This window comes from Puma concolor, chromosome B3 (genome assembly GCF_028749965.1).
Source record: "Puma concolor isolate L17-30 chromosome B3, mPumCon1.1.hap2, whole genome shotgun sequence".
NCBI classification, from domain to species: Eukaryota; Metazoa; Chordata; class Mammalia; order Carnivora; family Felidae; genus Puma; species Puma concolor.
This window is the reverse complement of record NC_141672.1, coordinates 30,026,474-30,042,029: the sequence shown is the minus strand read 5'-3', so window position 1 is coordinate 30,042,029 and position 15,556 is coordinate 30,026,474. Positions and strand designations below refer to the sequence as shown.

The window sequence follows — 15,556 nt, the reverse complement described above, 5'->3', positions numbered from 1 at the left end:
ATTTAGTGGGAAATATTAATAGTTATTGCTTTTCTCATAGTTACATTTGTTAATGGGCCAAATTCTGCCCCTCAGATTTTTGGAAATGGCCTTTTACAGCCTGAACTTTGGCATTTGTTTTAAAAGGTAAAAGATTTTTTGGAAATTAGTATTCCAGTAAGACTCATGACTACAATATTTATGTACAAAAATTTCATTAGTATATTTCCTCTTTGCTGTGTAGAGACCTGTGAGTTTGAATGTTTCAACCTTTTACATCATTATTCCCTTTGCGGGCAAGCACTGTACTTTATTAATTTTAAAGACAAAAGGATTTTGGTTATTGGGAGAAATGCAAGCATTTGTTCAGTGTCTAAGATATGTTGTCACTTAGACTTTGGTTAGCAGTTGGGGTTTCTTGGGAACATTATCAGCCAGTAGAGCCCCTCCCCGCCCCCCCCCCCCCCGCCCCCGCCCCTGGTTAGGGCTCAGTCGTCTCTTCAGTCTTAGAGATGTGATTTATTAAGAGATTAGCACATTTTCCAACTAAATTATTCTCTGTGGGTTTTTTTCCCCAGAAAAGTGAAACTTGATTGATTACAACATTACAGTGAAAATATTAAGTACTTTTAAAGAAACAAACACCTAAATTTCTTAGCTTCTTTACTCACTAATCACTAATTGTTATGATCTTGACATTATCCTTGAGCTTCAGCAGAACACTTCTTACATACAGTCAGCTCAGGTTTAGTCTTTTAACTGGGTCAGAACTTGGCACATACTTAACTTTGGTGCTTGGCTGAGTTTTCCAGATGTTAGAGTCCGCTACAGTCTGTGACTTTCACACTCCAGGGAAACTAGACACAGTTGCCTCGTCTTACAGCCAGGCTTAAGCTTGCCTTTGCTGATATATTCTCTGCCTGCAAAGTTACCACCATAATGAGGTTGCATCTTCTTTTCTCTTTTCTCAAAGGTGCCTACAGCCAAAAGAAAGAAGTAATACAGCTGTTGAGTATATAGCAGTCTTTCATGACTGACCTTGCAACTTGAGTGCTCTCTCCTGATCATCTCTCATGTTCTCTTTTTCTCTACTTTTTTTTTTTTTTTTTTAAAGGAAAACCCAAGTATTGCCCCTCCTAACTTCAGAATGATATTTTCTTTATCTGGGACCACTATAAACTAATAATTGACATTCTTTCATCATCTTAGCATCTGATAACGTAACCATCTCTGAACAACCTTTTAAAATCATTTAATCGAAAACTGAAGAGTTTTTTAATTAGAAATGTAAAATATTAAAAAAAATTTTTTTTAAACATTTATTTATTTTTGAGAAACGGAGAGAGACAGCATGGGTGGGGGAGGGGCAGAGAGAGAGAAGGAGACACAGAATCTGAAGCAGGCTCCAGGCACCCCTAAAATATATTTATCCCATGTGAAGGCTGTTGGTCTTCCTTTTAGTGAATTTCAGAATATACTTCCCTCAAACATCATGCCAGTAGCAGGCTCATCCTAAGTGTACTACTAATCAGTAGACTTAAAATTTATCAACGTAGTAAAATTAGCCTGTTGTTTTCAGGAGTGGAAATTTGAGTCTACAGATTCTTTTCTGTAACCTCAGGGGAAGTGAGGGAGAGGAATTTTACTATTCAAGTAGAAGAAGAGATTTTAGTAGTAAAAAGGTAAAATAGTACATTATAGGCAGGTTGTTTTTTTTTTTTTTAAGACTTTATTTTTGGGTAATCTCTGTACCTGACATGGGGCTCGAACTCACAAGCCCAACATCAGGAGTTGCATGCTCTACCAACTGAGCCAGCCAGACACCCCACGGTTAATTTTAAAACAGTCTCATTACTTCCAAAAGAAATCCCACAATCCTCAGCTGTCCAGCTCTCCAGTCCCTCCCATCCCCCCCCCCACTTAAAGTACACAATGCAGTGATTTTTACTGTATTCACAGAGCTGTGCAACCATCACTACAAGTGAATTTTAGAACATTTTCATCATCTCAGAAAGCAAGTCTATACTCATTAGCTCCCATGTCCCCCCTACACCAGTAAATATACTATCTTAGATTTGCCCATCCTGGACATTTCATATAAATGGAATCCTACACTATATTATCCTTTGTACTAGTTTCTTTCACTTAGGCCAATGTTTTCAAAGTTCATCTGTGTTGTAGTGTCAGTACTTCATTTATTTTTGTAGCCAAATAATATTACATTTTATGTATATACCACATTTATCCATTCATCAGATAATAGACATCTGAGTTGTTTCCATTTGGGGCTGTTATGCATAATGTTGCTATGAACATTCACGTACCAGTTCTTGTGTGGACATGTTTTTATTTCTCTTGGGTATATACCCAGGAGTAGAATTGCTGGGTCCTATGGTAACTCTGTATTTTACCTTTTGAGAAACTGCCAGACTGTTTTCCAAAGCAGCCATACTATTTTACATTCCCACCAGCAGTGTGTGAATGCCCCAATTTTTCCACATCCTCACCAACACTTACTATCTTTTTGATTATAATCTAGAGTAGGTATAAAGTGGTGTCTCATTATGGTTTTCAGTTGCATTTCCCTAATGGCTAATGATATTGAGTAATTTTTTGTGTGCTTATTGGCCATTTTTATCTTTTCTTTGGAGAACTATATTCAGATTCTTTGACCATTTTTATTTGCCTCTTTATTGAGTTGTAATGATTCTTTGAATATTCTAAATACATATTTGTTTTCAGATAACTGCAAAATTTTTTCCCTGCATTATTTTAAAAATCTCATTTCTGTAACATTTTTTTTCTGAAGAACTTAGTTTTAGTTTCTTACAGCATTTAACATTTGAAATTGAAATCTAAGTCTTTCTAAGGCTGTTATATATTTTAGCCTTTATATGTGCCAAGAACGTTTCCTGTATTATTTTTTAACTCATTTTTTTAAATGTTTATTTATTTTTGAGAGAGAGAACGTGAGCAGGAGAGGGGCAGAGAGACAGAGAGAGAGAGAGGGAGGGAAATGGGGACATGGACACAGAATCCAAAGCAGGCTCCAGGCTCTGAACTGTCAGCACAGAGCCCAGTACGGGGCTTGAACTCATGAGCCATGAGATCATGACCTGAGCCTAAGTCAGATGCTTAACCGACTGAGCCACCTAAGCATCCCCACCCCGGCCTTTTTTTTCTTTTTGTTTATTTATGTTTGAGAGAGGGAGACAGAGCACAAGCAGGGGAGAAACAGAGAGCGAGGTAGACACAGAATCCGAAGCAGGCCCCAGGTTCTGAGCTGTCAGCACAGAGCCTGACACGGGGCTCAAAACCACAAACTGTGAGATTGTGACCTGAGCTGAGGTCAGACACTTAACTGACTGAGTCACCCAGGTGCCCCTAATTTTTAATTCTTGATAACAGCCCTATGTAATAGCTCATAATCCCCATCTTAGAGCTGAGGAATTTGAGGATTAAAAGAAGTTAATCAACTTGCTCTGGATCATACAAGTACTTAAATAGTAGCACTGGCCTCTTCTGTACATGTGAAACTGGTGTGTATATTCATCAGTCTGGGAAGGTTAGCAAGTTAAAGGGTAGCTGACCCAGTAATTCATAGCATTGGATTTCATGGGTCATATGTTTATCTTTTCCACTAAGGAAGACTTCACTCTGGCTCCCACAACTCAAGAACACTGGTTTCTCTGTAATATCTTATTAACCAGCCCTCTGCTTATTTCTCACCCACATGTGGAACACACTATACTTCTCAGGGCCCTCTGCCTCTCTCCCCTGGAAGTGGTTTGTCTAACCCAGGCAACTGAACGTTAAAACCAGGGTCAAACTTCAGTTGGGAATAGTTACTTAACAGAAAAATGAAAGCCACTTTTAGTATATGTGCTGCCGAAGCGAGCACTGAAAGCCACTTTTAAAGCTTTATGGATGAATAATGGATCCCAAGTTAAAACATATCTTTTGAATCCATATTTTAGCCTTTACTTTTTTTTTTTAACGTTTTATTTACTTTTGAGAGACAGAGCATGAATGGGAGAGGGGCAGAGACAGAGGGAGACACAGAATCTGAAACAGGCTCCAGGCTCTGAGCTGTCAGCACAGAGCCCAACGTGGGGCTTGAACCATTGAACCATGAGATCATCACCTGAGCCAAAGTCAGATGCTTAACCGACTGAGGCACTCAGGTGTCCCTAGCCTTTACTTCGTTGTATATTTTTTTGAAAAGAATTTGAAGGGAAAAAATGTTGGATAACAGAAAACCTATAGCCTTTGCATTTCTTGTAAGTTTTAGGATCAGCGTGTCAATGTCTACAAGCTACATTTCAAAAAAATGGGAATGTAAAGAATTTTGAATACCCAAAACAATTTTGAAAGAGAAGGACAAATTGGTGGATTTATACTATGTGATTTCAGAACTTACTGTAACACCATAGTAATTTGGTACCTGGGTGGTTCAGTCGGGTAAGTGTTCAACTTCAGCTCAGGTCATGGTCTCATGGTTCATGAGTTCAAGTCCGCATCTGGCTCTCTGCTGACAGCACAGAGCCTGCTTCGGATCCTCTGTCCCCCTCTCTCGGCCTTTTCTCTGCTCATGATCACTCTCTCTCCTTCAAAAATAAATAAACATTTAAAAAAATTAAAGCCATAGTAATCAGTTCAGGCACAAGGAGAGGCATATAAATCAGTGGAACAGAATTGCTAGTCTAGATGTAAATACTTACATTTATGGTCAATAATTTTTTTTACGAAGGTGCTAAAATAATTCAGCAGGAATAGGGTATGTAATCTTTTCAACCAGTGGTGCTGGGACAATTAGATATCCACATGCAAAAGAATGAGTGGAAACTCCTGCCTCACCCTATCCATCCATCATGCCCACAATCAAAAATGAACTCAAAATGGATCATAAACTGAAATGTTAAGTGGTTAAAATAAATTTCTAGAAGAAAACAAAAGAGAAAAACTTATGACCTTGGGTTGGGCAGAGTTCTTCAATACAACACTGATACATAGAAGAAAAAATTGATAGATTGGACTTCACCAAAATTAAAAACTTGCATTCAAAAGATACCATTAAGAGGAGAAATATTTGTACACCCAATTTCATAGCATTATCCACAATAGCCATGAGGTGGAAGCAATCCAAGTGTCCACTGATGGATGAGTGTATAAATATGTATACACACAGTGGAATATTATTCAGCCTTAAAAAGGAAGGACAGGGGCGCCTGGGTGGCTCAGTCGGTTGAGCGCTGACTTCGGCTCAGGTCACGATCTCGCGGTCCGTGAGTTCGAGCCCCGCATCGGGCCCCTGTGCTGACAGCTCAGAGCCCGGAGCCTGTTTCAGATTCTGTGTCTCCCTCTCTCTGACCCTCCCCCGTTCATGCTCCATCTCTCTCTGTCTCAAAAATAAATAAACGTTAAAAATTTAAAAAAAAAAAAAAAAAAAAAAGGAAGGACATTGTAACATGCTGTATAACATGGATGAACTTGAGGACATTATGCTAAGTGAAGTAAGCCAGTCACAAAAAGACAAATACTGTATGATATGAAGTACCTAGAGTAGTCAAACTTAGAGACAGAAAATAGAATGATGGTTGCCAGAGAATGGAGGGAGAAAAGGAGGAGGAGTTTGTGTTTAATGCGTACAGAGTTTTAGTTTTGCAAGATGAAAAGAGTTCTGTGAATGGATGATGAGGATGGTAGTACAACAGTGTGAGTTTACTTAATGCCATTAAGTTGTATATTTTGCTATTAAAAAAAATTTTTTTTAAAGATACCATTAAGAAAAGGAAAAGAGGGGTGCCTGGGTGGCATCAGTCAGTTAAGCATCCAGCCCTTGATTTCGGCTCAAGTTATGATCTCACAGTTCCTAGGATCCAGCCCTACATCAGCCTCTGTGCTGATAGTGTGGAGCCTGCTTGGCATTCTCTCTCTCCTCCTCTCAAATAAATAAACATAAAAAGAAAAAGAAAAGAAGACACAGACTGTGAGAAAAGCTATACAAACCACATTTCGAGTCTGTTCAAGACTTGTGTTAAGGATATATATATGTAGAATGCTTACAACTCAATAATAGGAGATTACCCATTTAAAAAATACAGACATGCTTTGGATAAACATTTCAGCAAAGGAGAAATATAAGAGGTAATAAACACATGAAACTCTGCTCAACACCATTATTCAGAATGGCTATAATCAAAAAGGCTACCAATATCAAGCGTTGGTGAAGGAAGTAAAGAAACTGGAACCCTGAGGTCTTGCTGGTGGCAATGTAAACTGGTGCAGCCAGTATGGAAAACAATTTGGCAGTTTCTTAAAAAACTAAAGATAAACTTCCCATATAACCCAGCAATCCCATTTGTAGGAATCTACCCAATGGAAATCAAAACAATGTCCACACAAAGATGTGTACGCCTGGTCACAGCATGATGTTCATAGCACCATTATTCATAATAGCCCCAAAATGAAAACGTTCCATTGTCCATCAACTAGTGTATTCACACAGTGGAAAACCGACCAGTAAAAAGAAAGTGCAGACAAGTGCAATTTCATGGATAAACCTCGAAAATACATTATGTGAAAGAAGCCAGTCACAAAGACTACATAGTGTTACGTGTCCATTTTATGAAGTGTCTCGAAAAGCCAAATTTATAGAGAGAGAAGACATCAGTGTTGCTTAAGGCCTAGGGTGATGGAAATGTGGATTGTGGTGATGGTTGGACAACTCTACATCTTTTACAATAATTGAACAATGGGTGAATTTTATGAAGTAAATTATAGGGGTTCTTGTGAAGATTTGTTAGAACAAGTGCCAGGTGTAAACCAGGCAGTCAATAGATGACTGCTGTTATTTATTGTTCCTTGTTATATGTAACAACAGCATCTCAATGTTGAAGACCCCAGAGCAAGTCATACAGAATCTGAAACTCATATTGGAGGAAAACAAAAAAGAAAGAAAACCTAGCTAAAGCCAAAATTTATATGTCCTTTACTGCTTTCTCATTCAATACAGGATGGAATATGGCAGTGACACTTTTGAATTGATGGCAAAAAGTAACATTTATATTCATAATCTTTCCTTTTTAGGGGGAGTAAAACTTGGATTAGGAGACTTCATTTTCTACAGTGTTCTGGTTGGTAAAGCTTCTGCAACAGCCAGTGGAGACTGGAACACAACCATAGCCTGTTTTGTAGCCATATTAATTGTAAGTATACACTAATAAAAACATGTCTGAAATCCTCACCTCAGAACTCTGATTATGCTGTCCCTTTAAGGTAGCCTGTTTTATTTTTTGTTTTTTAAAGTTTATTTATTTATTTTGAGAGACACAGAAGACAGCACAAGTGGGAGAGGGGCAGAGAGAGAGGAAGAGAGAGAATCCCAAAAAGGCTCCGCGCTGCCAGCACAGAGCCCGATGCGGGGCTCAAAACCATGAGACCACGAGATCATGACCTGAGCTGAAACCAAGAGTAGGACACTTAATGGACTGAGCCACCCAAGTGGCCCTAAGGCAATCTGTTTTCACCCTAGCTGGGCTGAGTGTGCCATTCACCTGGAGAGCTTTTTAAAAACAAATTAACTGAACCTCACTAAATAGTTTGCCACCTGGCCACCCATTAAAATTACCCATTAAAATTGTGCATCCCTGCCCTGAGATATTTAATGTTTTAATTATGTGGGTTTTTTTAATTCCCTGGAAAGTTCTGATAAGCACCTCTGATTGGGAACAGCTGCTTCAAGCCTGGCAGTGTAGACATGTAGGAAAATAGCTGTGTTAGATCAGTCTTAAAGGGGTACTCATCCTCACTTTGTTCCTGAGTCTGGTGGTGGTTTTGCCTTTAATGCCACAACCTGCAGCAGGCAGTATTCCAGGGGCAGCAAGTCTGAGGCGAGAAAAGCTAACACAGTGCACGATGCCACATAGGTCTTGCTTGTAGCACCACAACATGAACCCCGACGCTTTCAAAACTATAAGTAACTCTTAAGGTATTTCTTACTGGTATTTTTGCTAAAGATGTGATGTCTGATATGTGTCCATGAAGTTAGATGAGAGGTGAGTTGAGAGCCATTACTTACGAGTTTATTTTATGCTGACCTCTGTGGTTTATCATGATCATTATAAACAGTTAGAATTTTCATGTGTTTTATTTTTCTTTATTTTTATTTACTTTTCTGGATGTGTTGTATCTTTTAAGAGGAAAATGACTTATTTTGGATAAACTTGAAATGCTCAGTTTTCAGACATTGTCTTAGTAGTTAGGGTAAAAAAACGGACAATATTATATGGCTGCTCTGTGTTTACAAGAAAGCAACACAAGTGTTCTCCTGCCTTCTGAAGGTGCATATTACACCACTTTGCTGTTTTCGATAACAGAAAGAAATCCAAGGAAGATTTTTGCTTTTACAAAAAGGCTGTTATCATACTAATGAAGGTCTTTCATTAAAAAAAGTGGCATAATTGGAACTTTCAGGAAGTGGGGATATGCTTCGCTTTATGCTGTTTTGGCTTACAAAAGGCTTCATAGGAACGCTCTACTTTCAGATAGAGAAACTTGTATATGCTTCATGAACTTGTATTGGTTTATTCTGTGAGCATCTCTTTGCCCCCGTACAACATAAAGGATGCTTCTCGCCTCCAGGACTTTAGTCAGCCAAACTAAACTCACAGTAGCCAACTCAATATTTTAAGTAGAAATTTCAGTATTATTTAATTTTTTCTTTTTTTTTTTAACGTTTATTTTTGGGACAGAGAGAGACAGAGCATGAACGGGGGAGGGGCAGAGAGAGAGGGAGACACAGAATCGGAAACAGGCTCCAGGCTCCGAGCCATCAGCCCAGAGCCTGACGCGGGGCTCGAACTCCCGGACCGCGAGATCGTGACCTGGCTGAAGTCGGACGCTTAACCGACTGCGCCACCCAGGCGCCCCGAGTATTATTTAATTTTTAAAAAATAGTTTTATTTTTAGATTCTATTCCTTACCTAGAATTAAGTGTGTGCATAATGAACTCTGTATTGTAAAGGAAAATAAATGTTGTTTCCAAACGTAACGAAAAAAATTGCCCTAAATTTTAAGCTCAAAGGATAATATTCAGTGAACTAAATACTTGTGATTGGGTTGTTTTTGCATGAAATACTTTCCTAATTTTGCCTGAGTTTGTGTCTCTCCCCTCTTGTCCACAGGGTCTGTGCCTTACATTATTACTCCTCGCCATTTTCAAGAAAGCTCTGCCAGCTCTTCCGATCTCTATCACCTTTGGGCTTGTTTTCTACTTTGCCACAGATTATCTTGTACAGCCCTTTATGGACCAGTTAGCATTCCATCAATTTTATATATAGTATATTTGCAATTAGAATCCCATGGATTTTTCTCCTTTGACTATAATTAAACCTGGGGAGGACAAAGATGATTTTACTGTGTCCACATCTAACAAAGGCAAGATTCCCAGCTGGACTTTTGCAGCTTCCTTCCAAGTCTTCCTGACCACCTGTACCATTGGGCACTGGAAGAAGATGTCTACAGAAAATGGTTTTGAACACACGTCATCGTGATGGACTGAGTCCCTCGGTGCAAAAACTACCAGATTTGAGGGACAAGGATGAGGAGGAGGGACGGACCAAGAAGTTGCTGTGCTCCCACCAGCAATTTGACCCTTGGTCACAGGTGGATTTTACCAACACTGCAGACTCTCAGGACTCCCATTACCGAGAAGTTAAATGACACGGTTTAAACCAAACAGGACTCTTCATCTTAAACTACATGTTGAAGATCAACCTAATAAACCTGTATTGAACTCTGAACCTTTTCAGGAGGTACTGTAAGGAGAGCAGGCACCAGCAGCAACACGAAAAGGTTTTTGAAAAGGGGCTCTAACTTTCACTTTCAAACCTTTCTGCTGCAGACTTATCATTTTTAAATAAGACTTTTTTTTTTTTTTCACCTTGAGTCAAGTCAGATATGTAGGTTGATTTTGAAAATTTTTGTTTTCAAGCACTGAAACTCATCTATGGTTGCATTTCTTCCCATGGCCAGTCTGAACTTACTTGCTTTATCCTAAAAGTCTTAACCTCAGGTTCCAAATTCAGTAATTTCTGGAAAGAATGGAACTATATCTAAACGGTTTCCTGTCAGCCTTAGGTGAATTCTGGGTTTTCCACCAAATTCTTTATTTTTAGACATACTTGTAGGTTTACTTGCCCTGGTTGCTTCCATTGTTCCCATCTCTCTCTGACTCCCCATAAGCATTCTCTTCTACAGCAAATGAGACAGCTCTGTTGTGGTAGCAGATGATCCGGTTATTCTAGGATTTTACTCTTTGTGTGGTGCAAAGAATGTGTTAATGAATCAGTGCTGTCAGCCTCACTGTCATAATTTCTTCAGTAGCAAATACAATGTGTGCCCAAAGACAGTAGAATTAAAGAAGAGTAAAATGGCTGGTGAAGCACTTCCTGTCCTGTTTTTTCTTTTTTTTTACTACAACCCATTCATTGTCTCTGACACTAGGTCAGAATTTAAACCAATAGCCAAAAGCTGGTGGATTATAAAGTCAGTTGTATCAGTACAAAGTAAGAATTTGGAGAAAGCCATGATTTTACTCGGTGAGCCACGGGAGAACCAAGGGTCAGGAGGCGAACCAGATGCCGAGAAGAGAAAAGATGGGACCACTAACAGCCAATGGGACAAAATGAGTTAATGTCCCGTGGGCAGATCTTAAGGAGGAGAACCAAGTTATTCCTCAGGAACCTCACATTGGGTGTTTTGTGCTTTCCCTTCTGCCTTACCCTTCATTTCAGTGTACCTTTGTACCTTTGAAGTGGGCAGTGGAGTTGAGGTCCTGCGCAGTTCAGCTGGACAGTGCACATAAACGGAGCCATCAGCCTGTGGGCACATGACACCTTTAAGTGGAGCTTTGCTGGGCATAGCCCTTCTTTTACCACTGACCACCTTTAGCCACAGTGATCAGATTATAAGCGTTTGTGAGACATTTAGTCTCCCCCTATGGCTGAAGAAAGGCCAGCTTTTCTTCCTGTTCCTGCTTTCTCTCCAGCCTATCATATGATCTAGTTTGCAGTTCCCTTTGGAGGTTATTTTTGTTTTTTAATGTTTTGTTTTATTTTTTTGAGAGACATAGAGCACCAGCTGGGGAGGGACAGAGAGAGAGACACACACACACACGGAATCCGAAGCAGGCTCCAGGCTCTGAGCTGTCAGCACAGAGCCCGATGCAGGGCTCGAACCCATGAACGCGAGATCATGACCTGAGCTGAAGTTGGATGCTCAACCAACTGAGCCACCCAGGTACCCCGTCCTTGGAGTTTAGAATAGTTGTTTTCTGTCACAGCATATTTTTTTATAAGAAACTAAATTTAGCAGTAGTGTGCTGTTGGAGTATAACTGGAGTTATAAGTAAAAACTGGCTCATATTAGGTAGTTGAGAAATGCAGGAAAAACAAGTCAATGCACAGAAAGAGTGGGGCTTAAAATAGGTTCTCGCATCTCTTTGCTTAGCCCCTTTTTTCCAGGATTCTTTTTCCTCATATATAGCAATGTGGGTATTAACTTCTAGAAAGACACATGATTGAACCACTACAGCAAAGCCACCTGAATATGTTCATGATTTGAGGCAGTCTTGAGGGAGCCCTGATCTAGACTAGTTATTAGTGTGAAGGTCCCAAAAGTACTGTATCTTTCACGAAAGGTTTTATCCCAGAAGAGGGTATGTGGGGGGGTGTGTGTGTGTGTGTGTGATTTAATCCATCCTTTGTATCACTGTCCTATGTAGAAAGATGGCAATAAATCTCGCTTTCTGCAGGACGGACCACAGCTCAGCATAGAACTCTTTTCTTTAAATCGCCAATCTCAGATACAGAACTTTGAACTTTCTTCTTAGGGTCAATTCAGTTGTTTTTGAAATGTCAAAATGCTAGTCTTCCACCATGAAAACTAGATTATCACCAGGGAAAACAGTAGCAAGTCCACTGAGGATGTGCCCTCACACAGGGCAGGGGTGGCTGTGGAGCTGGCCAAACAAAGCAGGATCAGCCCAGGCAAACCTGCTTAATGAAGAGGAGGAAGAAGAGTGACCACTAATGTCTGGGTCTGACTGGCCTACGGAACCAAGAGTGTGTACATACAGAAGGTTGCTACAAACTAGCCTGTGGGCATACCAACCATATTTGGAAGATGACGGACCTTTTTCCAAAGAGGAAGAGCGTGTTTTCCTGTTATTGATTCTCACGAGGTTAGTGTATGGTCGGTCCTAGGATCACCGCTCTCACTGTAAATGATTAAATTTCTTGATTAGAAAAAAAAGCTTTCTAAGCAACTTGAAAGAACAATCATAAGTGAATGATTTATTGATTTTGCTACAGAAGCATGGGCTTTTCACTTTTGAGTTCTTGAATCCTCACTTTTTAAAGTGTCTCTTGTTTTTAAAAACCCTTCTTCCATAACCAGTGTCCATACAGTAAGTTTAGTACTTGGCCTTTACTTGGCCTCAGAAAACTATATAGTCATCCTGGTCATAATTTGTAGAATATGAGACAAAGGTTAAGCTCCCACATAAGATCTTCCAGGGTCAGCGTCTCGAGGAAGCCTGACCTCCAGGGCCTGGCGTTGCACATTTGCCTCATTCATGATCTAGCCCTAGAAGAGAAAGAGCTCAGAGGCCACTATGAAAACATTTATTCAGTGTCTTCCATGTTCCTGGCATGGTGCTCGAGTCTAAATATGTGAAGATGAGTAAGACCTATCCTCAGAATACATCTATAGTTTCCTGTTTCCTGATACACGCCATCTTGAACTTCTCTAAAATATTGGGTACTTGTCAGTAACCCCTTCTTATGGTTACCATCACTTGAGGGCTTATAAAATTGATGTTATAAAGGTGATCTTGATTCTTCCAGAAGCCAACCCTTTCAATGAAGGACTCCTTTTCCTCTATCTGCTTTTGGATAGTCTATAACGGCCTGACCATTCTCCTCACCTCCGGGGGTGTCCACAAAGCTGACTCTGCAAAGGGAACTTGAAAACTGGACATTTGGTCTTGCCCTGGGATGAAACTGTATCATCATCATGAGTTTGAGACCAGAAGTGATCCTTAACGATTTTCTTGCTTCTCTTTAAATGCCCCCAAACACAGATTAAAAACAATGGTTTCAACTCTTCACAGGCTTCAGTGAAATTGCTGAGCAGTGTACTAACAAGGGTGTCGTCATGCTCACCTCCTGAATCCTCTGGATGGCATCATCTGAACCATCCTCTCCTCTGGCAGGGAACACCTCAGATGCGTGCATTAAAAATCAGCCTGGTGCTGAAACAAACCCTTTCTTTGAATGTTTACCAGGGCCTTGGATGCCTGCAACAGTGCCCTCAGGAAGTAGCTGGGTCCACCCTGGGCCCTGGAACGTGGTGTTAGCACTTGAGCCTGGTGTGCGTAGCAGGAAAGATTTCCCAGGAAGCAGTTTTTCTTTGAAGATAAATAATCGTTGCAAGAGGGCAGCTTCGAAATCAATCAGCTGTAGAAAGTAGTACAGGATTGTTCACTGCGGGATTGGAGGTGCCGGTTGCAGGCTTCAGCGGGAACGTTGACATGTTTGTCTTCTCGCTTTTGCTTCTACAGGCACTGCTTTGTACATGATTCAGACAGACTGTGAATACGTCTTTTTTAAAATACCTTTCAGATTCTTGGTGAGATATAATTTTGATAGATTGCAGGTTTTCCTGTGTTTGTCAAATTAATAAAGACTGCATGAATCCAGCTGTGCTAATTTTCTTACGTGAAAGTAGTGTAATGTGTAACTGGGAACTGCTGAACCTTTATCAGGACACAGTTAAGAAACATAAATGCGTTGTTCCTGTTATTCACTCAAAATGGAAGGGTATGGACCATAGCAGGCCACAGCTCTGAAGGATACAGTATTAAGTCCATGAAAAGTCTTGAAACAACTATTCTGAATACTTGGCTTCTGAAAAAATTTTTTTCTAGAAAATATCTAACTCAAATTGATGTAAAAGCTGTCAAAACAGGAACTCACGGGACGTGTATGCTGTAGTGCAGTGCAGATATTTTATGTGCTGGAGGGTTATCTTTTTAAAATCATTATGGGAGTGCCTGGCTGGCGCAGTCAGTAGAGCATGCAACTCTCAGGGTCATGAGTTCAAGCCCCATGTTGGGTGTAGAGCTTACTTAAAAAAAAAAATATCATGTAGGTCACATCAATGGAAAAAAACATTACTTTTATTGATTGTCCTGTCACTTTCCTAAAACTCTCCAAAACCTTTTGTTTCTAAATAGTGAATAGCGTATAAAATGTTGGGAATGATTGATCAGAAATAAGATCGTGGCAAGAAAACGAAATTTGGCCATTGTCCTCAGAAAGAGCATATGGGTGCCTTCCTGGTTATATTGGCTAAGGGCATCAGGAAGCATGGAAGGTGTTCATTGTTCATTCCCTCCTTTGGGAATCGCATCATTTGCTTTTTTGAATCTTGTAGCAGTGTCAGGAAAGTTTGCCACAGAACTATCATGATTTGTCATCTGCTGGGAGAGGTTTCTGGTTTTTAGGGGTACTGACAACAGTGTTCTTAATGAGATGAAGAATGTCCTCTGGCAGAGTTGAGAAGCAAGAATAATGACGCTGGAGTTCCTGCATCACTTGGTAAGTACCACAGTCTTCTGTAGCCCAACCATTCTCTCTGGGTACTTTTCTGTGTGCTCTGCATGTGTGTGTGGTGGGGGGGGGGGGGGGGGAGTGCTTACTTAGGATCTGGTTAGAAGTGAAATGACAGCTTCCATAAGTACAAGCAAGTACAATGTTGCCCCCTTATATTTGGGAGTCCAGAGCAATGGAAGGATCCGCAAAAGGGTTTAAGATGGGAATGTTTTCCAGAAACAAAGTTCGAACCAAATTTGAGAAAAAGGGAAGAATCAGAATTGGCACAAAGACAAAGAACATATGCCAAAAACAAAATCAGGAAGGAGGAGGTATATGAGACACCCAAGGATAATTGGCTTCTGAATTAAAATGATGATTTATCCAGAGGAAAACCCATTTAGCTAACTAAATCTTCCATAGGTACTTAGAATATATCTTCTTCATTAGATGATTTGTAGAAACCATGGAGGATGTGACCTGACCTGCTACACGGGCCTTTCAGCACAGGGGACCTCTTAAAATTTTTTTTTTTTAATGTTTTTATTTATTTAAAAAAAAAATTTTTTTTTTTCCTCAACGTTTATTTATTTTTGGGACAGAGAGAGACAGAGCATGAATGGGGGAGGGGCAGAGAGAGAGGGAGACACAGAATCGGAAACAGGCTCCAGGCTCTGAGCCATCAGCCCAGAGCCTGATGCGGGGCTCGAACTCACAGACCGCGAGATCGTGACCTGGCTGAAGTCGGACACTTAACCGACTGCGCCACCCAGGCGCCCCTGTTTTTATTTATTTTTGAAGGAGTGAGAGAGACAGAGCATGAGCAGGGGAGGAACAGAGAGAGGGAGACACAGAATTCGAAGCAGGCTCCAGGCTCTAAGCTGTCAGCACAGAGTCCGACACCTGACGTGGGGCTCAAA

General features: G+C 40.3%; 1 protein-coding gene and 1 long non-coding RNA gene across 4 annotated transcripts in view; one reads left to right on the top strand and one right to left on the bottom strand.

Moving 5' to 3' along the window:
- Positions 1 to 10,426, top strand: part of PSEN1 (presenilin 1) — a 73,033-nt gene extending 62,607 nt beyond the window's left edge. For all 3 annotated transcript variants that reach the window (XM_086709343.1, XM_025919614.2, XM_086709342.1), the window contains 2 exons: positions 7,069 to 7,187; positions 9,165 to 10,426. In XM_086709343.1, the coding sequence (XP_086565469.1) occupies positions 7,069 to 7,187; positions 9,165 to 9,320 (275 nt within the window). In that variant the 3' untranslated portion in view covers positions 9,321 to 10,426. The remainder of the gene's footprint in view (positions 1 to 7,068; positions 7,188 to 9,164) is intronic.
- Positions 484 to 14,728, bottom strand: LOC147579847 (uncharacterized). The gene is made up of 3 exons (XR_015252214.1): positions 12,175 to 14,728; positions 4,424 to 4,586; positions 484 to 956 (listed from the first exon to the last, which is right to left on the bottom strand). It is a non-coding gene; the product is annotated as an uncharacterized LOC147579847 (long non-coding RNA).
- Between the last annotated feature and the right edge of the window lie 828 nt (positions 14,729 to 15,556).